The sequence below is a fragment of the Netta rufina genome, assembly GCF_964035555.1.
Source record: "Netta rufina genome assembly, chromosome: 16".
Taxonomy (NCBI): Eukaryota; Metazoa; Chordata; class Aves; order Anseriformes; family Anatidae; genus Netta; species Netta rufina.
Genome location: NC_140140.1, coordinates 7,129,466 through 7,157,373, shown reverse-complemented (window position 1 = coordinate 7,157,373; position 27,908 = coordinate 7,129,466). Strand labels below are relative to the sequence as shown.

Sequence of the window (27,908 nt, the reverse complement as noted above, 5' to 3'; positions counted from 1 at the left end):
TGAGTCTGTTTTGCCTCAAAGTAAGTCAGGAATTCATATATTTTATTTTTGCCTTCTTGTTTTCAACTTTCTCCCACTCTAATTTTACATAACAACCATATCACTCACTTGTGTAGATCATTATAAAGAAAAAAAAATCACCATCATAGTATCTTCACACTCTCCCACATTGCATGTATTTTTTATTATAATTTCCAATTCAATACCAGGATTGGTTCAAATAATTTAATTATTCTTCCAAATGCTTTACCAAAACACAGAGGATGGACTTTATTACAAAATATAAACAGAGGGGAAGTGCAAACACAATCCAATTTTAAAATTATTTAAAAACTCCAAACTCTTTTTTATTTTTTCTTTTTCCTGAAATATTAACTTGCATCTTTCATAAGAGCAATCTGAAGCATCTGCAATGCCCCATCATACAGAAAGCACATCCTGAGTGCCAGGTCTCATCACATTGCCCTGGACAGCAGGAAGGAAAGCACATGGGATTCAGCACATTTCCACAGATATCTGGCATACACTGTCAGCACATTCAGAAACTTTTTAAAGAATAATTTAAAAAGGATGGATGGCATTGCCAGAAAGTTTATTTGATGTCAACTTCAATCCATCGCAGGTCTCATGACAGCATAGTACATTATTCCTGGAGTCAAAAAGAATGCAGTATCTCCAGCAGCTCTTTCGGCGGGCAAACTGGATGAACAAGGACTGACACAAAAGGGCTTTTACAGTAGGGCCTGCACAGCCAGATAAGATGGCTAATGAATCTTTATAGCAGCAAGTTTCAAGCAGTTCAATCCATAAATTAACGCCAAACAAAGGATGATGAGACATTAAGAGCAGTTGGGGCCATCTGGTAATTCCAAACCTCTTCTCATGTGCACTCAGAAGATCACATATATTTTGAAAATCATGTTTAGTTCTCCTTACAGTTGTTTTTTTTTTAATGTGTGGGTGAGGTCACTGCTTATTTATATTGCCTTCCCGAGTTCGATCTTCTTCTGGATGGCACGTGCTGAGTGATAGATCAAAGAGTCAATGAATCCTGCAACTGAAAGGAAAAAAACAGATCAAGCCAGAGAAGCCTCAAAGAGGGATCAACTCTCACAGAAAGAAAAAAAAAATCCTTCTGTCAGTGAAAAGGAATTCCAGTTCCACCAAGACAGAAAGCAGCTGCTGCTGCTCAGAAGACTAAGGTCTTCATTTCATTAGGAGAGACAAGGTCCAGCTTGCAGGGCAGGGGTCACCATGCTTCTCCAAAAAAAGATCTCTCAAACAAGTAAAAATGAGGCTAAGATGAATGACATATGCTTACTGATGAATTAGAAAAGTTTGGAAAAGAAGTTGATTCTGCAAACTTTATATCATTCTACTACCACCCTGACCCAACTTGCCAAGGGTACGTTTTCCATTTTTTGCTTGTTTCACAGTAACCTTAAAAGTAAGCTCTTCTACCTGATAAAACACGTTGCCCTTTACAGATGCCCTTTCTAGGAGATTGCAATGATTAACCACCAAGGACACAAAATAAATTGATGCTTTAGTACTTTCTGCAGTATTTTCCCCAAATCTCTCCAGCCAGTACACTGAAGATGCCTGTTAACTCGGTGCTTGTTTGTGACCACAGAAAAGGTCTACTGCACCCCCAAATCCGGACAACCCAGCTTTCACAATACAGGAACTCTGAGCTCCTGCCTTAGCTCCCTCTTTTTCTTGAGGGTTTACAGGGTAATTTACACATTGAAACATTACACATTGAAAATATATTTGCTTACTGGCAATGATATTTTCAATGCCTTTATGAAGCTTCATTTTTATTTTATTCAACAGTCTAAGAAATAAGTGGTTACTTGATCCTACATATATTTTAATGCTAGTTAGAGTAGCAGCTAAAATGGGAACTGGTTCTTCTATTCTAAGGTTGGAATAGATGATCTTAGAGGTCTTTTCCAACCTGAATGATTCTATTGCTGTAGAATATAAAACTACTAGTCTTGCTATCTGGTCTTTCAGTAATACCCGTGGTGACTTTTGCCCTGAAAGTATTTCTACATGTGGAACCAATTTGATGCTCTAAGAAAAAAAAGCTATGACACAGCTGATTTGATCTGTCCTCTAGCCAAGAAAATAGTGCGGATTTCAAATAGTATATGAAAGACTGCATTATTTGAAAACAAAATATCAGATACTCCCATAGCTCTGTAGAACATCTTGCATCCCCTCCTGAAGGCTAAGATCACCTTTCCCCAGTAGACAGGGGTTTATTACCAGCCATGAAGACTCTAGAAAGAATAAGATGGCAAGTGTTTACTCTTTAGAGAGAGAAATAATTTAAAGGTGCAATACCTGTAAATATGCCACCAACAATGGCACAAACTCCTGTGAGAAAGTGTGTGAAGGGCCTAAAATGAGGAAAAGAATTTGAACAATCAGCACGAGCTCAGTATGACAAGTAACAATTAATACAAACCAATTCATAATTATCATTATATTAACTATACTACGTAAGCATGCAACATATAAATATTAACAACTGACAACAGGTTCAACAATTAAATAACCCCTGTTGGCTACAGGATGAAAAAAGTTTCATCACTGAAACTTTTACTAAGAAGCACCACTGTATTCAGTGCAGTCTAATGAGCTCAGTGGCAACCCCAGGAAGCAAGTACTGCATTAATAAACCTAAAGGATGGCATTTCATTGCTAAGATTTCAGCCACCTGTGCTCAGACAGAATGCACAGACTGCTGTAAGAGAAAAAAAGAAATCCCTAGGCACATACTAATACATTGTAAGGTATAGAATTTGGCTGTTCAAAGCTTTGACAGCTGTAACTCCTTCCATTTCCCTGCAATTACAAACCTGTGGTTAAATAAGGACCTGGAAAGAAGCAAAAAGTTTCACACTGACTACAACATGAAGAAAAGATACAGCAAATGCAGAGTAAGTAAACAAGTTGTATTGGAGCAGGTGCCACTATAGGTGCTTGTAAGGTGTTATTGGACAGTGAAAATGATAAATTGCATTTGTATCTATTGGTCAGTCACATTGGCTTTGCTACATAAAAGTAGTTTTCCTATTATAAAGGGATTTGAGGGAATTAGTCTAAACTAAGAACCATTATATCAGACTTCTATATGTCTCCATCCTGATACTGGATTAAAACATTCCAGGGAGTATTGGAAAATCCCAAATCTGTTACAGATGTTCACAGTAAAAGGAAGTGCATTGGGGAGTACCTCATCCTCTCTGCTGACTGTAGAGGAGTTTGGCTGACTCTCAGGCATCTGCAGTCATTATCTAAGTGAGGACAGTGTTTTAAGCTATGCAAAATGACAAAATCAATACAGTGAACGAAATACACTGAAATGTCTCTTACCTGTGTTTCTCTGTCAGCTTCACCATCATGGGTGACAGTTCATATAGCACAAATACACCAGGCAGACCTTGGTCCCCTATTAGCCCATTGGCTATTTTCTCATGTCGTGTAACTGAAAACTGGTTAGTCCTTACCACCTAGCAGGAAACAAAAGCAGCAAGCATTGTTTTATTAACAAGGAGTAGCAAAGGCTACTAAAACACAAGTTCAGTGAACCACATCAGTGTTGTCCTGCCCCCTCAACTTGTAGGGTCCTGCCAGTAGTGATGGTGCTAAGAGTGATGGTGCTAGCAGCACCATCAGAATCAGGTCTATTTTTACTACAGGATATTTATTGGCTAAATCCACATTTAGCCTAAAGAACAAGCTATGCATCAGTCTCCAGGCTGGATTGTTCTGGTCTCTGTTGGCAAGTAACTGGGATAAGCTGTTTTTCTCAACCTCAGCCTGAAGTCCATGTCAACCTCTGCCAATCTGCAGTCCACCTAAGCATGCTTCAGGAGACAGCACTGATGTACAGACTGGAGACAGGTCAGATTCCTGTGGCACTGATCTGTTTAACTTCTTAAGTCTATTGGCTTAGCTTTACCTTGTGCTTTCACTCTCGCCATTTCAAGTCCATAAATACTGTAACAGCTAACTCCTGAGACCCTCTAAGAGTCAACATTTAAAGTATTGAGCTCCCACACAATCCGATGAAGATCACTCATCTTTGTGCAAATCAAAGATCACCCTGCTGTATTCTTCTGTGCCCTACAATTCTTCTACAGGTTGTTTATACCATTCCTATTCTTACAGGAAAAAAATTGAGTTTCTATAAAATTAAATTATGTTCTGTCATCCCTGATCAGCTATCTGACAAATCATAATTAAAGCTGAAAAAGATGCTATCCAGTTTCTTTATCAAATTCTACATTTGGGGCTTCCAAGTACTGACTGTATAAGACAGGTCATGGTACACATATGGTAACACATGTTGATTCAGTTACCGTAAGTACGAGCATCGTTGTTTGCATGGATTCCTCTCCTGGAGACTAAAAGCGATTATTTTGACAGAAGAAATCCTTTGAAAACTGAATGACAGATCTACATGTGAGATTTCCTCTAGAGAATGATAATCCATGGTATACTGGGAGATGGTTATAAGAACAGGGCTCCAAATTAACTATCCCTCGTACATAAGGGATTTAAATCATTCACAAAAACTGCAGAAGCATCCTGAATCCAAGCAGACTGAGCTTCAGATATGGTCTGAAGGTTCTCTCAATACCACCACATAGCAAGTAATTTCCATCCAACTTCCAGGAAAAACAGATGGGTCTTTAAAAAAGAATGGTCCACTTAAGGATTTATTATGAGAACTGATTCCTGCAAATAGCTTCAGTCTGTAGGGCAGATGAAGAAACAACTTACGTCTACCTCTCCAATGGCTTCTGTTATATTGTCCCGCTCACACTACTGTAGGTTAGTTTTGCTTAAGTGCCTGTATTGCATCTACTGTGGACATGTGGCTCCTCAGATCTGTGGTTCCTACAGTCTACATAACTAATAATTTGCTGGTTATATAAATTCCAAAGTGCCTAAAGCAATATGAAGGCTTTGTCTAGCCACCCTCTTTTGAAAGCTAAAGTAGAGTTTTTAAATTGGAGACAAGCTCATCTTGTGTTATTCTCTAAATAACACTTTTAGGATCTCCTTGGTGCGTTGACTTCTCCTGAACAGACACTAGGAGGGATTCATGAGGTGACATAATGAAAATGGTATGGTCACTTTGAACTAGGTGGGATGGAGGCTGAAATCTGCTTAATTACTGTAGCAACATTATAGATGACATTACACCATAGAAACTTGCTTTTGCTGAGGCTGCAATACAAAGGAAATTGAATAATTTGTCTTGCTTCCACTAGAGGTCAGACATCATCAGAATCAGAATATGAGGACTAAAGTCTAAAGGCTTTCAGTTGCTTTATATGGTGAGGAAGTAGATTATCTGCTGTGTCAAAAGAAGAAAAAAAAACCTAAGAACCACGTTTCAGATCTGCAAAATTGCAATTATCCCTACTGAATTACTGCTTATATCTTGTATAGAGTTGGGCATGAGAGAGCTGAAGCCACCCAATACATGTTTGGAATAAACAAATATTAAAATATACAAAAATAAACTAGGAGAAGAAAAATACGTCATTGCACAGAATCTTGCTGGGATCCTATCCTGTGCTGCAGGCTGTGAAAAAGAATTGAGCTGAGGCTGCTTCATTTCTTATATCTATGGTACAGGCAGAGTGTGACACAGGTATGACCACAACAGATACTGCTATTAAAGTATAACCTCATCTCCTGTTTAAGTGGGTGTATATGTAACAAGAAAAGACAGAAGAATAACATGTAGGTTTATGATTTTTATAAAAGGCCAAAGCAACAGGAATAAAGGTACTTACTTCACCGTCTACCTTCATATAAACTGTGGGGACCACTTTGACAAAATACTGAAACATCATGGAAGCTACAAACGAAGACACAGAGACATAATTAATACTGAAAATAGCAAAGTTCTGTCTTCATTTTTTTCTTCCCTTCAGATATTTATGCACATTGATAAGATCCCCCATAACCATTCCCTTCTCCAGGCTGAACAGTCCCAAACTTCGGCCTAGGTGAAAAACTTTTTTTAAACCACTTACTATATCATACTATAGTTTTTACCAGTACAACTTCTTCTTGAAAATTCTTACTCTATGACGTGAAAACCTTTATATTTAACAGCATCGTACTACAAAAACATACTCAACTCTAAATAAGCAATCTATATCAACTTCAATTAACATTTAATCTCCTGATGACAAACATCAAGTTTCTACAGGATAAAGAGGAACATCTGGATCAGTGCATAGAAAATAGAATTCCTTCTGCTACCTCAGACCAGCCAGTTCCTTCAGTTCTCTTAAAAAAAATGGAAGGTAGCAATCACTTTGAAAATCATTTTTCTCAGAAATTCCCTAGAGAATATTACTCATCCATTTCTACATGAGTAATTTTCACATATAATATTCTTAGCTGGTGTGCAATAAACATAAATTTGACCTGCAATCTACTTTACCCACTTCTTTTCTGGAAAACACCTTCAGTCTTAGTAATTCCTCAAGAATTTTCCAGCTGTTTAGCTGATGCCCAGCACGGAAAACTTTAACCTACAGAGAATTTACCAACCAGATACAGGCTCCCTCTCATAGTTTGTTACTCCACAGAAAAATAACAGCATCATGGCATCCTTTAATTTTTCTGTATTTTACTTTAAGCACCACTCTTTGATTTGGGTGCGACAGGTGAAATAGTAAAATAGTTGGTGAAAAATTTTAAAGAACAGATTCAGGTAGGATAACAATCCTATTACCATCTCAAACCAAACAACTTCTCTCTCCAAGCTTTACTACATAACATAATCTCAAGTGCCTACAAAGACAAAATTTGCAGATTCCAGTGGATCTAAATGTGACTAATCTCTGCAGTGGTATATAAAGTAGGTTTGTACGAATAAACCAAGATTACAGTTTGAGCAGCAGTGGCATAAGGAGAGAACTGTCAGAGCTATCCATCAAAGATCAGCAATAGCTAATCTTCAGCTGTTACAGTTGGGTAGATCAAGGTCAGACAGATACCACAGCTCTCCAGCAACTATCCATTAGGCTTTTTTTCTATCCTGTGGCTTCTAGCTATATCTTACTGCACACAGTAGCCAGGCAGGGCTCTCCCTCAACTACACATATTGTAGGCGTTCAATAATAATGTCCTGTACCTTCTGCTGTATATCCACAAACACTGAAAAGAGACATCTTTCAGAAAGGTCACAGAATCAAAACAAAACACGTAGGCCAGTTTGTTCTGGCTGAGTGGAAGCATCTGTTTCAGAAAGAGCACAAGGCAGAGGACTTTGAGTTTTACACAGTGCTGTCAGGGTTCTTGTTAAAGACTAGGAACTTTGCTCCTCTTCTCACCTAATTCATTAATATGGACACTTAAAAAGATTTCTCTTGGTTGGCTCTTACCTTGCTGTGCAGTGACGTCTGTCCCATCCAGAGGATTCACGATGCCTGGATAATCCCTTCCAAATGAGAGATGTTTGATGTAGTGCGTCATATTGATCTGAAATAGAAACGCTAGGAACTCAAACAACTGCACAGCATCCTAGTGGCACGGCAATGGGCCTAAAGTTAATTATTTGTATATTTTTCTGATTGTTGCTCTGGCAGGTCCTCCCTTACCTTGCACTTTCTAATTGTGAACTCCAAAGCGCTTGCTCTTCCCTTTTATTTATGGGAGATTACAAGATGTGGATTCTCCTTTTCCTGTTTGAAATCCCCACATCTTGGTGCCCTTTCCTCTCATCTGCAGAGCAAACTCTCCTACCCCCACCCACCTTTCCACCACTCTTTCAACTGGTCAGTCGTATAGGTAGGGGCATCGTCTGCCTTCCTTCCAGTACAAGGTAAACTCCAACAGATCCAGCAGTAGCTGTGAAAATGTCAATTCTAAAAAGCTGGGAAGCACAGATTAAAGACCAAGACAGCCTTAGGAAGACAGAAGCAGGCTTGCCAGGCAACACAATGACATTCCACAACACACTTTAGGGCCCTGTCTGAAAGCAGGTTCCAGATTATGCACAGATTTGTAAAACCTAAGGACAGCTGGGATCAATATGCTAAGATCTCAATGTGGCAATGGCATGGAAATCCAGAAGGAAAACAGACTGAGAGAATTGGGACACTACCTGAAGAACACTTACATTATCAAGTCCGAAGCTCTGGAGGTCATGAACTGTAATAGAAAAATAGTTTAACAATATAGTTCAGACTACAATATCAAGCATACCTATTTACCTTATTTTAGCTATAAGGGACCTCCCCTTATTCCCATCACTGTTTAAAATGGCAAGAAAATAAGATGGGTTTCACTCTGGTTTGCAGTAGGGTATGTGACAGACGTCACAAATGTCAAAAATGCCAACAAATGTCTAAAGCAAATTTCAGGGGTCAAGCAAGGAAAATTTCACTGTTATCTCAATCACGATCTGACATCCATTTTAGTTCTTGCTTCATTTCTCTAACTACCAAAAAACATAGAAATATGACATCTAAACTAACAGCCGAGGAGATCGTGTGCCTTAACATTGCATCAAGGTGCCCTGAATAAACCACCAGCATCTTAGCAACTCTTACCAAACTGCCTATGAGTCTTGTTGCTGCTGCCTAGAGAATGCAGAGGGAAAGGAAAAGTCTTTGGAAGGACAGCCTTTCAGCCTGCCCTCTCTCTGACATTTTGCATACAGCAATACAATGACATTGGCAGCACTATGCTTCCAGAAGAGACCTGGCAAAGATATGGGCCATGGAAGGCAATGTTAAAAGGAATTCATATATTTTTGTTGGCTACTTAAGTGGCTTTATATAATGCTAGAAGCATCAATCTCCAGATGAAAATATAACTTACAACTAGATTTCAGTAACACTCCTACCAGGTTTATCCAAAGTTGCACAATTATCCTAAAGTAACCCGAGGCTGTGGCACATTTTAACAGGTAAATTCATGTGCTCAGGAAGCCATACTTCACCTTTCACCTACACAAAGAAAAACATACTTCAAAAAATCATGCGCTATTATTTTGTGCGTTGATGGAGTCAGATTGCTGACTGCTGCATTATTAATGAGGATTAGGAATGCTGTTCTCTTAAAGGATTCTGACAATGCCATCCAGCATAAGAAAGGCTGCAAAGCTAAAGAACTGATTGAAACTAGCCTCTCCTTTAAAAGATTTGCTTAACATGAGTATGCTGTCAACTATTTTTTTCCTAATAACATCCTTCAATAAAGTAATAGAAGCTTTCCTTGTATTTATATAAAACCTTACTAAAGCAAAGATATATAAAAATGCAAATCAGAGAATGTACAGTTAGAAAAGGAAACACTCCGCCTGCACGATAGTCTTCCTTCTAAAACTTTCATCTAGGGAGAGCTCCTTGCATTTCACAGTGAAAATGTTTGATGCTTGGGAATCAAGGCTGCAGTCACTGGAATTAAGGCAATGGTTTTGCATTACAAAGAGCTCAAGGCAGCACTGGCATCAGATACTCCTGTTGCTGTCTGGCAAGTATGCAGACCTATCACTGCCACCAGCATTGTTGTTTGTGTGTCTATAATGGCAGCTGGATCAAAGACCTCATTTGGATTAAACAACAACAACAATCTACCACAAATTTGGGAATACATATCAAATAGTGGGTAAAGAAGGGAAGGAAAGAGGTGGCCGCAGTATTACACTACATTTTTTTTTAATTTCTAGCAATACCATGTAATGTTGCAGTATTACGCAACTAAGTCAAGAGTTAAGTGGGTTAGTTGTCAGTTGAGCATTAAGTCTTGCTGCCTTTTGTACAGACTGCAGCAGACTGACTTTCAGTTAATAACAAAGTTATACGGAGAAAAGTTACGGCTGTGATGGATCTGCATTTAAACTGGACCTAAAGCCAAAGGAATAAAACAGACTTTGCTCCTCAATTTTCTGTTGATGGCTCATTCCCCTCCCACCCTCCTCAGGGTCACAAACCATATCAGAGAATATAACTAACCAAAACATAAATATCACTTGAAGCAAGGCTATTCCATCAGCCAGATCAACTTTAAAACAAGGCTAAGCACAAGGCTGCACTAACACTTTTGATAGGCACAAGCAACCTGCATGGGGAGGGATGGGAACTTTCCTCCTGACAGCTGTGCTGGTATGATTATGGTGTTTATCAGTTTTAATGCTTGGGCAGTCACATTTGTTAGTATTTGAAGTGGGAGCTGAGTACTAGTAAGGTTGACAAACCTTACAGTGATAGCAGAGTACCAGAGAAATTCAAGAGAAGAACTTGAGAAAGCCCAGTCATTGACTAACCTGTGAAACTAGCTTTACATCATGCATGACACTAATTTTAATGGTTACAACAATTCAAAATAAAGTTTCCCAAAAGTGCTCTGATATAATGCTTTCCACAGGTAAAATGCTGATTATTAGCTTTTATAAAACCTCTTCAACTAATGATTTACAACTGCAAAAATGCATGATTCAGTTTCCAATATAGTCTTCCACCAAGCTACAAGTTTGTCTTTGATCACTAAGGATGCTAAGCACATATGTATGCAGTCTAGGTCAGAGAAAAATATTAAGCTAATCACAGCTTGCATAACATAAAACAACAGCCTGCTTAGTGTGCTTAGAGAAGAAACAGTACAAGGTAACAGAACAGATCTTAAGAGACTGTCAGGTAGGACCAGGGATTGTTTTTTTCAAGAAATATAAGCACATTCTCTTCTTTCTGTAACTGCAGCTAAATGCTTAGCTATATAAGATAAATCTGTAAAAGATCTTAGGTTTGTTGAGAAGTCTCTCCTCCTTATATAACCTCATTTTTTTTCACTGTATTAGTAGCAGTTTCAAGTCTGCTGTCTATCTTAAGAATTCTCTCCATCTTGCATTTCTGACCTGATCAACCACAAAGACTCAGACTCTGTAATTCAGTCCTGTAAAACAGGGTTAAAAGCACTTACTGCCAGTTAATAAATCCATTAAAATTGCAAGAAGCCCAAGACACAGCTACCCAAACACGCTGTTCCAAAATGAACTAGGTCACCAATTTTCACACTGGGGATGAATTTTCTAGAATAAAAAAAAAGCTCTTAGAGGAGCACAATGGCAGGAACATGATGATGCATTGTGAAGAGGGCATTGAGGCAGGGAGCAACACAGAAAATGTTGCAGTCTGGGGAGGGAGAGAGGAGAGTAGGGATCCTGAACCCTCTACCAGATGTTACTGAGTATATACGTCACATTTCAATCTGTTATTGCCAGGATTTTCTCACCCTTACAAAAAATCCAATGGCTTACAAAATCTTGGAAAACCTTCTACAGAGTTTTCAGAGATGAGCAGAGTTAGTGCATGAATCCCCAGAAGAAATTCTCTAGCCTGTTGCACAAATGAGCTTAAACAATATAATTATCCCATCTGACTTCAAACGGCAGAAGTCCCTCCAACTTGTCACTATGTCCCCCTCAACTACGTTATCTGTGTAAAACAACCAGTAATCCACCAACACGTTATCTCCAACACTGACATATCAAATTCCTTTAAGACAAAGATTCTCAACCTTTTCCATCTGACCTCATTTACCACAGAAGAATGACCAGGGATTGCTCTCCTTTTAGCTTTCAGGAAATCTTCTCAAATCCCAGCCTAGATCAACAGCTCCTCCCAAAGGAGATTTATTGGCACAGCAAATAATAGAAATCAGGTTAGTACTGCAGTAAACAGTATTGAAAAAAAAAGGATACAGCAACACTTACTCTCAACAGCGTGCACTGCAAAAATGAGTAGAGTAGGAGAGAAAAGAGAAATATTCAGATCCTTACAATGAAAAGCAGACTCAGATACAGCAGCATTTAAAACTTGTACCACAAAAGGGGGAGAAAAATAGCTTTAGTGGTGTGCTTTCTAGGCCATTTAAGAAGACTCTCTAGCTAGTCAAAGGACTGATACATGGACTAGCAGTCATTTAAAAAGTAATGGAGAAATAAAAATGCAGGAATTAATCACTAAAAGGAAAATTACAGTGGGATGTCCATATATGTTAAAGTAAATCCTGAAGTAGCATACCAGGTAACACTCCTAGTTATATTTATATTCCTTCACAGTCTTTCAGTTCCTTAGGGTAAAGGAAAAGTCATTTTAGCAGCAAAGCTATCCAGAGGTGTAGTCAAAGTTTACATTCAGAACACATCACCATTCAAATCTAGGTAAGATTTTTTTTTATTAATCAGACTTGTGCTTCTTTCATCATACCTGGTGCACAGATAAGGTGGCAAACCGCAAGATTATTTTTGTTCACTCTGTTGCAAGATCCCAACAAAGGTGAATGGATGCACCTGGAAGGATGCGGGGACAGGGGAACAGGGGAAACGTATGCTTGGACTGCATATCTCAAAACATACTAATTGGTGTTAAGTAATCTCCTTTTTTGTTGTTGTTTCAAAAGACTGTTCACAAGTACATTTACATTGTATGTGGCTAACCAATAACTTTCACAGATTTATACCTGCATGAAGATAGACCTCTGAATACTTTACGCAGCAACTCCCAGCCCATTCTGCAAAATGCTGTGCTCCTGGTGGTGCTTCTGTGACAGCATCATTTTTGGTATGGAGGAAGTATGGAAGGTATGGAGAGCCTTGAGACGGCTGCTTGGCAAATGTTAGGCATTCCCAACAAGTAATACAGCTTGAGCTCTGATCATCTATAAGCCAGTGGCAAATGGAAACATCACTTCTTGTGGCAAATTCAACTTGATTGAATTGTAAACAGTTTTGTCTATCTACACAGAAATGGGTGAGACCTGGAGTCTTTCAGCACCAATACAATCAACCTCTGAAAGGAGTTTACCAATGTATAAAGAAAAGTCCTTAGCAATGCTGAGGATGAAATAATCACCTCAGCCTCCAGTGTTCAGACTGAGGATGAAAATTATTAATTTCCTGGCAGACACTACTTTGGGACATTTGGAACAACAGAATGAGTTCACACAAACACCTCGATGGTAGGAATACCACACAGGTAATCAACCAGAGGATTTCAATTTCCTCCATGATGAAATTGGGACCTTGGCTGATGGCAGGTTTCGATTTCCACCTTTTTTCCCAAGAATGCTGGTAAGCATAGAAGAGCTCAAATGAGGTATTTGTGTCTGTAGAAGTTTTGTGTAATAGCACGGTTCTGGGTCAGGAGAATAGGAGAAGGGTGTAGTCTCTGCAGCCAAAAGAATTAGTATGATGGGCTTTTGGTAGCCAATGAGAATATTCCACGGGGCCTAAACAATGATAACCAGTCTTCAGTCAAAGACACTGTCCTTCTTGCAATTCAGCATTCAAACCATTAGAAACTATGTAAAATAAGATCACAGAATCATCTAGGTTGAAAGAGACCTCCAAGATCAGCTAGTCCAGGTTCTGACCTAACACTAACAAGTCCTCCACTAAACCACTAAACCATGTCAGATGGTGCATTAGGTCTCTTCCACGGTGTCCAACGATGCTTTCAAGTAATTTCTGGCTGTCAAATGAATCTACTAGAGAAGGAAATAAGCCTACCCTTGAGTACATGGACAGAACATTAATGAAGGTTTACAACTGAACAGTGAATTTGCGCTCTTAGGGAGCTAATCTTCACAGATTCCTAGCAAAAGCTTGCTGACTCCAAATAGGCTCTTTTCAAGAACTCTTAAAAAAAGAGTTTTCCTATCTTTTGAGAAGAGGGAGACTTCTTTCATTCTTTCTTTCATAGTCACTACCACAAATGAGGAAAACAAGTGGTAATCACAAAAAAATAAAATAAAATCAGAGATACCTTCTTTCCTCCAGTTGACCAGATAAGGTGCAAGAAAAGCACAAAATTTGGATCCCATTCATAACTGCTTCACTCACAGAAACTGTCACAGTCATTGAAAATGTGTCTTTAGGACAGAGAATGTTCTGAATGTGATTGTCAATGTCAACTTTTTTTTTTTAGTCTATCAAAGGAATCAAATTATATATTTTAAGAAAAGGTCTCTCAATAAAGCATGATGGGTGATGTCTTCCCTAGAAAACAATGATGATCACACCTCTGCAACAGAATGGTCCAAAACCAATCTAAAGGTTAAATGAAAAGCCTCAGCTTCCCCTTAATTAGAACAAATATGGCAAGGAAGAAGGAACTGATACGAGGTTCATCTCCCTCCTGAGGAAACTATCACTAAGGACGTTCCCCATGCTGGAAACTCACTGCAAAGCTCTACAGCTGAAGCAGATGGCTGCTACTGTACAGACATGGACAGCAGTGGCAGCAGCTCTTCAACCACAAACCTCAGGAGGTTAAAAAGTTAGATCATTTAATTTAATTGTTTAATCATCCCTTTTTTTTCTGAGATAAAAAACCATTTTTTTGAGGAAAGAAGGTGTGAGCTGCTGCAAAGAAAACATCTACAATACCCAGGATCACAAAAAGACACAGTTGATGCTGGAAACTGTTCTTACAAAGACACAACTGAAAAGAGAACTTCCTAAAATCTGAAGCATCCCATACAAACTGGACATAAAAATGTCTATTTAGGATTCAAAACCTGTGAAGCAGACAACAGTGAAGCAGACCTAATCTCAGCTGGTACCAAAAATGAACAAGTGGGAACAGAAGACTGCAAATATCACTAATGTTTGACTTTGGTTTTCCCTTGACATGGAAGAGCTAGGACTACTAGTTGCAGTGCCAAGAAGTCTGCTTGGAAGCGCTCTAGTCCTCCTTCAGTCCCACTCCTAACAACCTCAGATGTCTCAGTGCAACTGGACCACAGTTGCTGAAGAAGTAAGACAAGACCATTAGGAGCCAATACAACATTCAGGAGTGGGGTTTTCTCTGACACTGAAGATGAAGCATCATGGAGCAGCTTTAAAGCAACCCGTTTTCAATGCTTCCAATGATTTGGGCCAAAAATCGGTGTCACTGCTTGCTTCAAAAGCAAATTCCTGAAGTTTCAGCTCAGCTTCTCTGAAAACACAGCATCTGAAGGAAAGATAGACAGAGCACCCGTCCAAGAAATACAAGCAGTATACTTACAGAATAGCTAAAAGGTAATTAACTGTTATAGATGGCACAAAGGCACTAAGATTGTATTTGTGAATTCTACTAGAAAGAAAAATTTCTATGACCTGAGATGAACAGCAACACATACTAAAGCATTTAATAGTGAAGAAAACTAAGATTAAACATGATCACAAGTCTATGTTGCAAAAATAGCCCAGCAATGAAGTAGCCTACAATGGTCAGCTGAAAAGAACATAGCATCTCCTTACTCATGAACCAGCCAGGGGGGAAAGAATAGTAGAAGCCTATCTTTTATAGACACAACAGCAGTTAAAAGTTATCTATGTCTGCGATTTCCAATCAGGTATACTGGAAATGTGAATGTGGATGGCTAAAAAATTAGTTAATGCAGCAGAGCCTGACATTTTATTTATCTCAGGACAGAAACACACTCTCAATTTATAAATTGCATTAGATTTCATGGCCTGTGACTCTGAGAAACCAAAACGAATACCAAAACGAATTGTATTTAATGATTGTGCAGAATGACTTTCATCTATAACATCAAAAGAACACGACAAAAAAGGTTTACGACTACAGAAAAGCATCCATGCAAACAACAGTAAGTGAAGTGAAATAATCTCACCTGGATTTAACATTCATGCAAGCAGAACAGAACAAAACAAAAAGGACAAAATAACTTTTTTCTTTGAAGTGGACATTTTTTTTTAATATAATTTTTGTTTTTCAGCATTTTCAGTGTTTCTAGTTCCTTCAGTCACATGAATATTGCATAAAGACAGAGAGCAGAAGTGTTAAAACAAGTAAAGTGTTGAACACTGCTAAAAAGACTATCAGGAGACCACCAGAGGTACTTTGGGTGTAAATATTAACAGAGTATAAAAATAGTTAAGACAAATTCTGGGGTACGCATGCTTCTCAGAGCTTGAGATGTCAGGGTCTTGATCTTTATGAAAAACCCTTTGGACATTTAGAATGTTAAACACAAGCAAAATATGGTTTGACTCTATTTCAGCAGGTGTCACCTTATGATAAGACAACGTGCATTTCTTAAAGCATGAGATTCATAGGCCACCTGTCTCAAAACTTTCATTCCCATTATTCAGTACAAATGTTTGCATTCCAACACGAATACATACCTTACTGTTAGACACTAATTCAAAATAGCCAAATGTGGTTGCAACTAATAAAACCTCATATTCAGTAAACTCTTAAGAAGGTCTGTTAAGAGGCTTACTCACTTATACAATATTTTAAAATGAAAAAATAATTTGAGAGCTATTGTTGATTATTTAATCTTGGTGGCTACTCATTAGCATTCTCCTGATTAGGAAAGTAATTGAATTTAGGCTGACAATGTAACAAACTTCAAGGTAACTTCATCCTTTTTACCATGTCAACAGGACTAGGTAAAGTCCTTTTTACCTAGTCAACAGGACCTCTGATTTTCGCTGTCTTAATGTAAGGATTTCTCCCCAGACAAAGACAAAGATCTGAGGTTCAGGGATGTGAGACATGGGATGAACTCCTCCATATAAGGCTGCCCCATTTTTTACCTCGATTACTCTTACATTCAGCTGGTGCTATCAAACCTTGTCTACAGCTATTAGACTCTAAAAAGTATTGCCTACTTTAAAAAGTGGGCAAATGATTTCTGGGGACAAAATATAAGAATTTGAGAAAAAATATAAGTAAGGAAAGATAACCATATGGGAAAAGAAGCCCAAACAAGAAATGAATCATCCCTGAAAAAATAAGACTTCTGCACCACATTTATGCTAGGACAACTACTAAAACAAAACAAAATATCAAAGATTGAGCTACACACAATTAAAGCTAACATAACTAATCACAACTCATATTGCACCTTATTCTGTACTGGTTCCGTTTTGTGCATGTGTTAGCCCTATATATCCTCTTACTTTTTATTCTTTCTGAGAAAAGCAATTTCAATTCACTTCTACCCAGGAGAGAAGATATAGTTTTGAAGATGTTAACAGCAAGCACATGACATACATTCAGAAGCTGAGATCAGAATTATATTTATGGTGAGATTTACAAAGTACTTCTGAATAGGACCCTTTACTTTGTTAAGAACTTGCTGTGGTGGTTTTACTGTGCTAGGCAGCTGAACTCCACCACAACCACTCTCTGACTCCCCCTCCTTAGAAGAGGAGGGAAAAAAGTAAAGGAAAAAACAACTCACGGGTTGAGATAAGGATAATTTAATTAAAGGGAAAAATAATTATTAAGGAAATATTATTATTAATTAAACAATTTAACCAAAGTGAAAAAAGGGAAAGGGGAAAAGGGAAAAAACAAAACAAGTAACAGCTGTGTGGAAGTGCATAGGAAAGAGATTCCTCTCTACTTCCCACAAATGAGTGATGCTTGACCACGTCCTCAAAGCAGGGCTTCAACGTATGTAGCTGGCGTTCGGGAGGACAGACGTTTTTGCAACAAGAGCCCACCCCTCCCCTCTTCTTCCTTTTTCTACCTTTTATTGCTGAGTGTGACATCATACGGTATGGAATATCCCTTTGGTTGGTTTAGGTCAGCTGCCCTGGTGATGTTCCTTTCTCACTTTTTACCCATCCCCTAGGAGGGTTAGAGAGAGTCCTGATGCTGTGCCAGCACTGCTCAGCAGCAGACACAACACGGGTGTGATCCCACTGCTGTTCTAGCTACAAGTGCAGAGCAGAGCACTGTGTGGGTTGCTGCAGGGAAAGTTAACATCCCAGCCAGACCCAGAACAGTTGCCTGTGCAGTCATTATCTGGAGATGTATTAAGCAACAATAATCCTCAAGATAATGGGAGAATGTCAGTGCAACAAACTGAAAAGCTGGTCTGCTAGCTTCAGTACTTGAATAACACCAGCAAATAGAATTATGGACTTGGGTCTAACCATCAGCTGTACAGCCACTCTGACATGAGGGAAGGAGAGTGGTGTGATGGATCAACTTTCTGTAACGGGTTGCCCAGGGACGTGGTAGTCACCACCCTTGGGGGTGTTTAAGGAAAAGGCTGGATGTGGTGCTTAGGGACATGGTTTATTGGGTGATGTTGGTGGTATGGGGGTGGTTGGACCAGATGATCTTGGAGGTCTTTTCCAACATTAGTGATTCTATGAACGTTCCACACTATTGGCATTCTTGTTCATCTCCCTATTTTCTGCTGACTCAAAACAGTAGGGAATAGAAGATGGTAGCAAAAATACTGTCGTTGCAGTTTTGTGTCTAATAAAATCATTATTTTTATTGGATTCTTCATAATAACAGTCAGGAATATTCAGACTTCTCTTAGACATTCAACTTCATCCTGCATATTAAGTGCATTAATAGACTAAACATTAATGCAGACTTCATTAAATGGATCAAGCATCACATGTATATAGGTGCTTAGAGCAGAATTATGATCCAAAGGAAATATTAAAAAAATATTATATTATTATGTATCATATATTTAATATTATATATATATTGTATATATTATATTACATTATTATTTTAAAAAAGACTGTGAAGAAAGGTTATAGCGAGGGCAAAAACATTCCCAGCTTCATGTATGAAAGAACAGGCTCTTGGCTGTCCATTTCTCTTGGTGGTGATGGAAAACTCATTGATGGTTGGTTGGTCCCACAAAAATATTGCCCAGGAACAGGTGGAAAAAAGGGTAATCAAATGTTAAGAATTACTAGGAAAGCAAGAAATAACAAAAGAAAGAAAATCATCACACTCTTGGCTACATCATGCTTAGCCTGAACCTTAACACTGGGTGCAGTCTGGTATCTCCAGCCACAGCTGAACTGCAAACATTCAGAGAAAAACAGCAAGGAGGCTCTGAAGTTGAATGGCTTCCAGAAAGGACCACCTGAGTAAGCTGTGACTCTTCAGTGGGGGAAAGACCTGAACTGTAGGTTGAAACAAATAAGGTCTACAACATCTAAGAGGCAGGTTGAGAGCAAGCAGGGACTGCTCACTCGCTCTTCCAACAGAGGAACAAAAGCTATCACATCAAGCTGACTGGTACCACACGGCAAGTAAATGAGAGGTGTTTTTTCTTAAGGCAGAACATACCTGCTGAACATCTTGCAAAAAGCAAGGTGTTGTAAATTCAAGAAGTTTACATAGGTTGGTAGTAAGAAGGGAAAAGTACCTGAAAGAGAGCCACTGAGAGCTCTCTGTAGACTGTAACATGTTCAGGAGATTCTAAGAGCTGCAGACTGTTGCCTGTTGAGAAAGTTATTAGAGGCCTTCTTTCCCTCATTATTTAATATAACAGAATTGCCAGAAAGCAGGTTTGTCTGCCCATCATCTCTCCTCTCACCGTTTTTCCTTGCGCTCCAAAACACCAATATTCCTAACTGTGCCTCCAAAAGTTTTGCAGTAACAGTCCTTTCTGTTTCTTCCTGTATTCTCCCACTGTATTCCTTAATTTTTAAATTCAGTTGTGCAAGACTTCTGGGGCACGTGCAATTAGAGAGCTAACTTGACCCTTACTAGTACTTGCATTCATGTCTATTACCAAGGATAGATGCAATGCAGTGCTACTTGTCATTAACTTAGGTATGTGCTTTGAAGTTGTAAATACTGGCTGTAATACAGTTGCTGTTGATATGCTAGTTTAAGTACATAAAGCAAGTTCTGCAAGAAGTGATGTATTTTATTAGAATAACTAATATTGGGGGGAAAAAACAGTTATTATGGATATTAAACTGTTACTATTATGGGTTGCAACTCAAAGCTATTGTAAGACAATGGCCAGATACACTTGGAAGCTAAAGGTCACAATAAGTAGAAAAAGAAAATACTTTACCGTGTACGTGGGACTGTTGGAAACTTTTTCCTGGTGCAAAGTGAAAATTTCCAGCTACCTGCAGGGGATAGTGAACTTTCATTAAAAGGTCTGAATCTATATAAATAAAGCAGCTGTACAAGTGCTTGCTTAATTTTTTTATTTTTAAACTTGATATACACCATGCAAGCCATTTTTATAGATGACAATACCACCAGGTACTGTCCTAGAAGAGAGATTTCCCCTGTTTCTCACAGGCACAGTCATACTGAAAGCCATAATTACATGCTAATGTAGATAATAACTGTTTTATGCAGAGGATGGAAAAACAAAGAAACAACTAAATACAGTAAACTATACACTATGAAAATAAGCTGCATGTGAAAATAAAAGCACTAACTAGTTTGTTAAAACTTCATCCTGGAATTTGTAAGGAACACAGATATTAGGTGCCAATCTTGACAGGCACTTACAAGCAGTCATACATTCCCCTGGAAGCTCCACATGTCCCAGTCTCACATGATACATTACATCTTTGATGCCTGTGCAAACTCTTGCTTATATTAACTGCAAACCAGATGAGGATGGAGCATATAGCAATGGTACCCAGGAACTTCCCTAGTGACACCCACCTCCGAATCCTAGCTATCTCTAGCATTCCCATTTGAATCCTCCCACCTCATCACATTCGGTGATAAAGGGCTTTATAACTAACTGTTTAGCACCCAAGATGGTGCCCAAATCACAATGCCTAGCTTTGTGAGCAAAATGTTTACTCTTCAAACATACAGAATGTGGTCTACAGGAAGAATACACAAAGATGTGGAAAACAAACAAACAAACAAACAAACACCAGAGACTTTGATAAAAAATAGTTTGTGACTGACCTTCGGAATGTGCTTGGGTACATAATCTGCGCATCCAAGCATTTTGGTTTGGATACCCTCCAAATGAGAGGGTGGTTATTTAGTTATTTGGTATATCTCATACTTAATTTTCATACACCAGTTGCAGAAAACACCTCTGAAAATTTTCAGCTTTGACAGTCAACTCTAATTTCTTGCTTTTACTAAAGAAGGTAACATTTTCTAAAGAAGATAAAATTTTACTCTATTCAGCACCTCTGCTGGCAAGTCGATGATTACCATAATCTCCAGCATCCGCAGGTGGTCTGTGCTTTAAGACTAGAAGGGCTGGTTTGGAATATCTAACCTTGACGAAGCTGCTTCTCCTCCAGAAACCTCAGCAGAAAAACTTGCTAGCAAGATGGCAGGAAAAGCTAAGCTTCTCTAGGTTGATGTGCTTCCTACAGCCCACACAATGAAACAGAGAATTATCCCCTTCACAGTGCTTTTCCTGACTCTCCTCTTGAACTCCTTTACAGCTGCAAGTACTTTGTTGCACCCCAGGTTTATTATATTACTGTACTGTTAACACAAGCTGGAAAAGGAGAGGAACACCCAGGTTCTGCCTTCTCACAGTCATCGCCATCATCCTGCAGGTTTACAGTAAAATTTGTCTCTCACCTTGTTGACCTCCAGGAAACCATACACTTGGCAGCCCTCGTTCTTTTGTTCTTGCATTTTCTGGCTAAACCCTTCTCTCTTGCATTGCTCTATGGTATCTGGGTTCTTGAAGGCCCAGCCTCGCCGCCTGTAGGCTTCTCTGACATCGTCACAAGTATTACAGCATCTGCAAAAGCATAAGTACCACTGAATATCTTTATTACTATAAAGAGATGTTTCCGCTCACTACTCAAATACTTTCTGGACATTTCTTCCCCAAACAAATAAAGCAAACATCAAGGACTGGACCTTGAAAGTTGGCCTAGTACTCCTGAAGGAGCTCAAGCTTTTTGATTTATTTATATTTATTTATTTATTGATGCAAGGACACAAGCTGTTTTAATACAGTTCTTGGGTCTGAAAAGGCCTTTGCCCATTTAGACAGCCACGTCACTCCTTGGAAACAAATTTCCCACAAAAATGCCATCAGTGTCCTGCAGTTCTGAATAGTTTGGCATTTCCCCGAGTGAACAAAGCACCTGCCTGTTTCTACTCCTCTTTTCTTCTGTTTTTAGGCCAGGACTGTCAAAAGTGCATGAAAGGTTAACGGCTAACTTTCTTCAATACTTTTCTACCTCTGGATAACATTTTTGTCACCAAAACAAAAAACACAACACCCTTCAGTACTGGTTCCATGTTCTGCTGGGCAGAAGTTGAAGGCTGGAACCGTGAAACCCTCAAGATAGAAGCATCTCTTGGGAATGGTGCAACTTGACAGATGGGACAAGCAAGCTATTAGGCAAACAATAATACTGAGGGGTACTCCAAAACTCATGGACCAAACATGGATCCATTCTTACAGGAATTTGCAGGTAGCAGGAACGAGGAAAACTAAATGACATCTGTTACATCTGTTGTCTGTGTCAGCAGTGAATGTCTAGTCTTTGCTCCCATAAGGACGCAAAGCCTGCAGAAGCGAGAAGGCAGGGACATAACCAGGTTTTATTCCGAGGCAGCTCACGTAACGGTGAGCAGTTTTGCATCAACCTTGAATACAGATATAGACACACTAGACAGCATAACTGCCCATCCTTAAATGCTATATGTGTAGCTTCAAAAGACATAACAAAAGCACAATAGTTCTCATAATTCAATGAACATGTGCCCAGAAGGATTTAATTGCACAGACATTTTGAAAAGAAACATGCATGCAACATAAAAATGTTCTCTCAAGTGCTAAGAAGGTATGGAAAAGTCTAAGATTACCGGATGTCCTCAGACTCGGCCCCGTAACAGCTCTCACAACGATCAGCATCCAAAGAATTTGGATCAAACACTTTTTCTTCTTCTTTTCCGAGCTCTAAAACAAAATAGGAGCCCAAATGATAAAGTACATCTAGAAACAGTATCTTGTATTCCTGTCTTTTCTACACACAAATGCAATGATTGTGTCCAAAGCTGGCCATCAGCCTTCTGAAATGGTATGTGCAGAGCCTGTTCAGTTACAAGACAATACCTGATAGTAGAGTGGTGTTTGTCCTCTGAAGAACACCTTCCATAGAAAAAACTGGCTATCTGTAAGCTTTGCTGGGGCACTGACCAGTATATTACTTGCATAAAACCTTTGTTAAAACATTATTTAAGTAGACGCAGTCAGTAAATTCTGACTGATGCAGGACCTGTTATACAAGCAAAATTTTAAGTAACAGTCAAGGCAGTGGTCCATAATGTGTAATCTTATCCCAAGACATGAAGGGAATGTGCCTACGCAAGGCTCAGAAGGGTAAAACATCTGTGTGCTAAGAAAGGGAGAGCACTGTGTCCTCGCTGATGATGTTTGACTGCTGTACGAAAGGTAAGCCAGAAACCACATAAGCAATGGCCTGCAGAGTATCATTCTGTGCCTTTCCACAGTTTATATGCACAATATCCCGTTGTTGTTAAGATCAAGGAAATAAAAACTATTATGAAAGTACTTCCTTTCTAAAGCTAACAACATTTAAAGTAGTTGAAAGTGCACTTAAGAATTCGATCTTTAAAGACTGGTAAAGCTTTTAATTTTGTAATTACTCAAAAAAGATAGAGTCAGGAAGAATACATGTACAGCTTATTAATTGTAACACTTTGTCAAAGCTATGATTTGTACTATTTCAACAAAAACACCTGTACAATGCATGAGGTCTTTCAAGCTATACCAGTAACGGCTTTTTAAATGTTATCAAGTAGCTACCCCTTCATATATCTCACAGACAAAATTCAGAAGTAATACACACAGTTTAGACGCTGTAAATAAACTAGAACAAATAAAGCTCTGCACGAAGGGTTTCTTGCTCTTAACATACATGTACACCTTAACTTGCACGCAGATAAAACATGAAATTGAAAAACTGTCTGCATTAAAATGAAGGAATTGATAAGAAGAATCAACAAAGAAATAATTTATTGTCATTCAATGTAAACGAATAAGACGACATCCAAGCACAAAACGCAATCTATCATAGAAATTACTGAGCTTGGTAACTATTAACTATTTTAACGTAACTATGATTAGGAAAAGCCTCCAAATAACACTACATAATATTTGGGTATATTTTACTAAATTTAAGATCAATATTGCTATAGTCACAATTTAAATAACTGTCAATGTCAATGTTACCTATAGAAACTGGTAATCATAGATTTTAATTAAGATAGGAGGGTTCTTTCTTCTGATCTGACTCGTAACACAGGTGATGAAACTGAACTAGTCCTGTACTTTCTCCAGCTTGCTGCATGCAATGCAGTTGATTTATTTTCAAGTGTCTCTTTCAGGTAAGATGAGTTGCTCCCTACAAGCCTCTCTTCTTCTCTATTGATTATATAAGAAGTCAGCGCAACCTGTTCATACAGAGTAATCCAGATGGAGACTGGCAATACATGTAATGCCAGAGGCCTACATGCGTTAAGAGAATTAGATATGGAGAAGCTGTTTCTGTCTCCACACGGTTTGCCCACAACAACTGGAGAAATCCTCACACTTAGTGATTGTGCAGCTCTTGGCTTAGTTTAGCCCTTCAACTTTAGAAACAGCAGTTATACCTGAGTGATACAAATCAAAAATGCAGTTTATGCTGATATATAGAACTACACTAACTCACAGAAAAGGTAATAACGATCACATAATCATAAGGGTTGGAAGGGACCTCTGGAGATCATTGAGTCTAACCCCCCTGCTAAACGCAGGTTAAGTGTAACAAGGTGCAAGTTTAGGCATAAGGGTCTAGTCAACGGAGCTTTCCTTGGAAAAATGTTCTTCCCTCTAACCAGGTTGCCTCATTTATTAGCCCATTGTAATCTAAAGATAGGACCAAACTCAAGTTTTGCCAGGACAGCTGCTTTATTCCTAGCAATAAATATCATTAGCTCAGGGGTTTTATTCCTGAAATGCATCCATGATTCCTTGTCATAATTTCAGGGTGTCTAGACAAAGATTTAACTTTCAAAAGCAGCAAGTATAATAGGAGTTTGTCTGATCTTCCAGCTTAATAGATTTGGGTTCTATAAACTCTTCAAGAGTTTATGGTGTTTAAGCACCCTTCAGCTCACACTTGTTCCCCTGAAAGTCAAAATAGGCACACAGCAATGGAAAGACTACTAGAGCGTCCATGCAAGAATGACAAAATGGCATATTACCATGTCTCTCAGCCTCTGGAGTCACACGATTGCCCGCTTTATCCAAACGTTGCTTAAACAGATTGTGCTCTACATCCAGCTGTTGTTCTCCTGCTACATCCATCGCATCAATGCTCAAATCTGAAACCAGCAAGCAAGGAAAGTTGTCTGCAAAAGCACATTTCTCATGGCCTGTAGCAGTCTGAGGAAGCCTTCAGCCCGTTAAAATACAGAACCTTTTAGCTGGGGAATAACAATAACTGGAAGAAGATGTATGGTTGGAGCCAACCACCCTATAGAGAATATAATATACTGTGCCAGTATCCTAAATGACCCTTCCAAATACGGGGTTTAGTGTACAAGGATGACTGTTTTCAACTGTCACAGAAATCTTTACTCTTAAAGGCAAAATACCAAACCCTTCCTCCTGAAAGCACACTCTATCATTTTTTTCAGTATTGCTAAGCTCTCCGATAAAGTACAACACCATACAGAAATGCAAGTAGGTTTATGCCTCATCTTCATTTATGGTCTAGAGGACAGCACAGTGTAACTGGAAGCACTGGTTTAAGCACTCAGTTGGCCTGGCTGAAATCACTGCAAGGAGTCACAGATTCCTCCCTGTCCTTGGCATAGGCAGCAGTGCAGCACTTGCAAGCACCAGGACACTGTGCGTGTCCAGCCCTCGGCCAGTATGCACATCACCCCTGAATTTCAGAAGTCTGACTCACAAGCACAAGGCATATGCGGAAAAGTAACATCTATGTTGATCTTCAGCTTATCTCCCCTTGATTTGTCAACGTATAATTCAGGATGAACCTAAAGAAAAAAAAAAAGTTTTGTTTCACTTGGAAAAAAAAAAAAAAAAGAAGGCCTCTTTCCCTTGATTTCTCTGTCTCAGGGGCTGATTTTTAATGCTTGGAACTTGAGACAGGCACTAGCTCGGGTCTGCCACACCTCCCACGGCAGCTAAACTTGTACCACTTGCAATAGCTTCAAAAAGCAGAATAATAATTTGGGGGTCTCCGGGTGTGTGGTTGGGAGGGGGTAGTTCTACAGGTGCTTACTTTTCTCTGCATCTCACGCTTGCAGGCAGGTAGAGACAGCAAGAGGGGATTTAGAAGACCTCTGCCGCAGCTTCACAGGGGACCCTGGCCGGCCCCCGCGCTCGGTCGCTCTCCAAGGACACCCCACGCCCACGGCCACGGCTGCCGGGTGCTGGCAAACAGCCCCTGAGGCGCACCGGGGCGCTGCGTGGGCGCCCAGAGGCCACCCGGATCCCTTCCGCGGCGGCTTTGAGGAGAGGCGTGAGGAGAGGAGGCAGCCCGGGGCCCCGCCGCTACTCACCTCCTTGGTGAGGTAGTACTGCAGCTCCGAGAAGAACAGCAGCACCATGATGAGCCCACTGACAACCGTCACTGCCGGGGAGACGAGAACCGCCGTCAGCCCTCCCGGCTCGCCTCAGCCCGCCCGCCGCCACCCGGCCCGGCTCCCTCCCGTCCCGCGGGCTCCCCGCGGCCAGGGCCGGGCACCCCCCTCCCGCCCTTATCCCGGCCGCTCACCAAGCGCGCCCCCGCACGTCTTGACCCGAAAATCTTCCAGGGTTTTGGGGAAGGCATCGAACCTCTTCAGCCGCCACAGCGAGTCCATGGCGCCGCGCGGCCCGGAACCAAAGACGCCTTCCGGGGCCGCCTCCCCCGGCAGCTCTCCCGGCCCGGCCCCACGGCATCGGCCCAGCACCGCCCGGCTCCTCCTCCCCAGCCCCCAGTCCCTGCCCTTCGTTGTGGTGCACGCTGCGATCCGCCCCAGCCGCCTCTTGAAGGGCGTCTAGGCCAGTGACTGAAAGTCAAGGGGCGCTCCCTGCACTAGGGGAAGCTGCTGGTAAAGGTTTGGGTTTGCTCAGTGCCATCCATCCCCGTAATAGTGACCGTGTCGTTTAAAGATCTGCTCTCTGCTATTTCGAGAGCAAAGAGGTTCCCTCAGACGGTCCGTAGCAGCAGCAAAGCTGGAAGCCAGTCAGCACAGGGCAACAGTGCTTAACTTTTGTCTAAAAAATAGTTTCCTGACAGTTCACAAACACAACATGTAGCCCAAGCTCACATCATCAAATGAGGCTAGAAGATTTTAGTACAGTGTCTTTAAAAGACGTTTAGATGTTGAACTTAGCGATATGGTTTAGTGGAGGACTTGCTAGTGTTAGGTCAGAGGTTGGACTCGATCTTGAGGTCTCTTCCAACCTAGAAATTCTGTGATTCTGTGTGCAGGGGGGAGCTCCCCCCACCTTCCCTTGCCAGGGTGCCCTCTCCAAAACTCCATTTTTGTAATAGCTCCACTTCCTTCTCTCTTCCCAATCATGCAATAGCTTACATGTATAAGTGAAAAGCTATTATCATCTTTTCCTAAGCCACATTATTTATCTACCACTTTTTTTTGTTTTTTTTTTTTTTTTTCCTACAGAAATAAGGTAGTGGACAATTTATTAAACAAAGTAATTGCTGTTGTTATGAGATGCTTCCAACTGCAAACAGAACAAGTGTACCTCTACTTCCTACACCAGCTCTGGGAATAGTACAGGACAGGACAACTGTGAGGGTCCAGCTACACCTATACAACAAAAGAAGAAAGTATTAACAAAATATCTTTCTTCTGCTGCCCACAGAATACTGCTCATCACTACCTTAAGTACAGAAAGAAATGGATTCATCCAAATACTGAATTGACTTCTAAGAACCTAATGAGAAAAAAAATAAATCTGTGCATTTCCTGAGTTTTAGAAATGTAAGTTTATTGAAAAAATAAAACCATACAAAAAAGTCTTTGTAAACAGTACAGAAGCTGACAGGAATAACCTAACTTGGAGAGCCATGTGGAGACTGATGAGGCATGCTGTGATGGAGCACTTTGGAA

The 27,908-nt window shown here is 39.9% G+C and overlaps 1 protein-coding gene across 3 annotated transcripts; it reads right to left on the bottom strand.

Moving 5' to 3' along the window:
- Positions 1-165: 165 nt before the first annotated feature.
- On the bottom strand, positions 166-26,693 carry ERGIC3 (ERGIC and golgi 3). Of its 3 annotated transcripts, XM_084296524.1 has the most exons (14): positions 26,564-26,693; positions 26,349-26,419; positions 25,733-25,820; positions 25,023-25,142; positions 22,617-22,710; positions 21,372-21,537; positions 19,867-19,924; positions 11,765-11,779; positions 8,168-8,199; positions 7,431-7,527; positions 5,826-5,890; positions 3,388-3,524; positions 2,353-2,408; positions 166-1,057 (listed from the first exon to the last, which is right to left on the bottom strand). In XM_084296524.1, exons 1-14 carry the CDS (start codon positions 26,649-26,651, stop codon positions 978-980), a joined length of 1,167 nt encoding a protein of 388 aa, XP_084152650.1. In that variant the 5' UTR covers positions 26,652-26,693; the 3' UTR covers positions 166-977. The 3 variants fall into 3 exon arrangements, with proteins under 3 accessions (XP_084152650.1, XP_084152651.1, XP_084152652.1); XM_084296525.1 differs by lacking the exon at positions 11,765-11,779; XM_084296526.1 differs by lacking the exon at positions 26,349-26,419 and having other exon boundaries at positions 26,564-26,660.
- Positions 26,694-27,908: the final 1,215 nt, after the last annotated feature.

What these genes read in the sequence shown, in the direction of transcription:
- ERGIC3 (XM_084296524.1), bottom strand. Translation starts at nt 26,651, where the DNA reads ATGGACTCGCTGTGGCGGCTGAAGAGGTTCGATGCCTTCCCCAAAACC. An exon ending in AAGCTGACAGAGAAACACAG is followed by an intron (nt 2,409 to 3,387) that starts GTAAGAGACATT and finishes TCCTCATTTTAG; the next exon opens with GCCCTTCACACACTTTCTCA. An exon ending in TGTTGGTGGCATATTTACAG is followed by an intron (nt 1,058 to 2,352) that starts GTATTGCACCTT and finishes TTTTCCTTTCAG; the next exon opens with TTGCAGGATTCATTGACTCT.